At 18.2% G+C, this 2,620-nt stretch overlaps 1 protein-coding gene across 1 annotated transcript in view; it reads left to right on the top strand.

The window, feature by feature from the left end:
- Window positions 1-2,620, top strand: part of PGSY75_0322700 (hypothetical protein) — a gene marked incomplete at both ends in the record, with an annotated part of 7,605 nt that overhangs the window by 3,674 nt on the left and 1,311 nt on the right. Inside the window, one exon of the mRNA XM_018784078.1 lies at window positions 1-2,620. This exon is cut by the window's left edge and continues 3,674 nt beyond it; it is cut by the window's right edge and continues 695 nt beyond it. Within this exon, the coding sequence (XP_018643661.1) occupies window positions 1-2,620 (2,620 nt within the window).

Raw genomic sequence — 2,620 nt, 5'->3', positions numbered from 1 at the left:
AAATACATCATATGTTAATATAAACACGGTTGATAATAATACAAATACATCATCTATTAATATAAACACGGTTGGTGATAATAACCAAGTATTAGAAAAATTAAATATAAACGAAATATGCAATGAAATACAACAGAATTGTTTAATAGGCCATATATTAAAAGAAAATAATTTTTATATCGATGAAAATATTTCTTTTATTCATGTTCATGATATATATAATTATGAATTAAAAAATCATATGAAATATATACCACATAATATAAATAAAGAAATGTTTTATTTAGGTGATTTTAAAAAATATCTTTTTAAAACAGGAATATATAAAAAAGTACAAGTAATTAAAATATTGAAAAAAAATATCGTAAATAATTTATATACATCAGAGATATTAAATTATATATATTATAATTCCTTATATTTATTAATTCATCTTTTATTGAATATACGTTTTTATTATAATATATTTCATAACACATATAAAAAAAGTGCATATTATTATAATAAACAACATGTGTGTTATATAACAAAGATGCAAAATACTCTAAGCATAAATTTAAAGAAAAGAACAAATCAGATGGAACATTTTATTGATGATAAGAATGTATATAAGAAAGATTATAATGATAAGGACAATAATAAAATGTTTTATAATAATCACAGTAAAATATCTAGTGATTCTATTCATTCCATAATAATCAAACTAGAAAAAACATCTTACAATAATTATCTGAAAAAAAAATTATACATAAAAAAATTTTATAGTAAATTGAAAAAAGGTATTATTAAAAATTTAAAACATTACGAACTAGCCAATAATATTAATAAATATATAAAAAATATAAAAGAAGATAAATTATTTTTAGATACTATATTTAAGTTTGATAATTCCTCTTTCTTCTTGTTTCATATGTCATTTCAATTTGTTGAATGTATATCCACAAAAAATATGATAAGCGTGCAAAATTCACATAATAAACAACATACACAAAATGTTGTTGAAAATATAAAAAATATAAATAATGATCAATTAGAAGACTACCAAAAAATTAACAACATCAACAATAATGATAATGATGATAATCAAATGTTATATGATCAGAATAATAGTTTTTTTATGTATCTATTTAGAAATATAAAAAATGTATATTTATTTGTTGACGAAATTAATAAAATGGTTTATAATATTATGCATGGTGGTTTAAATATTTATAATACCATTATATATTCTTTTAATATGGAACATTTACATGATACAAATAATTTATTTATAAATTTTTATTTTTATGAAATAGCTACAAATAGGTGTACAGATATTTATATGTGTCACAATATTCATGATAATAAATATTATAATAACTATCACAATAACAATTTATATATGGATACTTTTAATAAACAAAAAAATTTTGAACATGACATATCTTCTTTATCATCTAATCTAATTAATACAAAAAATAGTATATGTAACAACATTTATGTGGATCCAAATCTATTATGTATATTTATTTATAAAGATATAAAAGAAGATGCAAACAAAAAAAAAAATAATGTTTTATATTTTAATGAACTCATAGATTACATTATTTGTACTATTATTCAAACTACTTATAAGAAGGAAAAAATTATTTATTGGTCTTCCTTTCTGAGTAACATGAAGAACTATTCGATAATAAATTTTCATTTATTCTTTTATTTATGTTCATTGTTAAAAAAAATTAACGACATGATAAATATAAACAATGATAATAATAATAATAATAATAATGATGATGATAATAATGATGATAATAATAATAATAATGATGATAATAATAATAATAATAATGATAGTTATAATAACCCATATGATTGTATCCATTCCAAACTCATTCATATTATTAAGAAAAAAATAAAAATATGTGAAGACATATATATATTATACTTATATAAAATTGGACTCTTATTAAATATCAGCATTTATGAATCCTTCGATCTATTATTTTCAGTTGTTTCCATATTATTTAATTATGAGTTTTTTAATTTTTATATGGAAAAAAAAATTTATACCTTAGAAGAAAAAAATAAAGAACATATAAAAACATTTGTTACATGCATACAAGAAGAAATACAATATTTTATTTCCAATTATGATATGTCCATATTTATAGAAGGCATTCAATATATAAGTGATGCTATATTTTTAAATAAAAAAATAAAAATATTAATTTTTAAAAGTTATGCTTTTCTTAATACCATTCTTCATATATTACCCTTAAGCCAAATAATAACAGATATGAAGCATGATCATTATATAAATAAAATACTAGATCAAAAGAAAAAAAAAAAAAAAAAAAAAAACACAGAACATTATTTACAAACATATTACAACCTATTTAAAAGTGATAATACAAATGTGGATATATCATTACCATCACATGTTGAAGAAGAACAAATAAAAAATAATTATATAAATGAAAATAAAAATAAAAATATAGATGATATAAATACAAATTATGATCCATTTAATTATAATTATATTTTATCAAGCGATTCAGAAAAATTTAGTGAATCATCAACAGATATAAGCATATTAGAACACGATATAGAAAATTTTAAAAGTACACATATCGATGAAAAA

The sequence above is a fragment of the Plasmodium gaboni genome, chromosome 3 (assembly GCF_001602025.1).
Source record: "Plasmodium gaboni strain SY75 chromosome 3, whole genome shotgun sequence".
Lineage (NCBI taxonomy): Eukaryota > Apicomplexa > Aconoidasida > Haemosporida > Plasmodiidae > Plasmodium > Plasmodium gaboni.
Note: the sequence above shows the minus strand (reverse complement) of the source record. Positions and strands in the feature narration are given on the sequence as shown.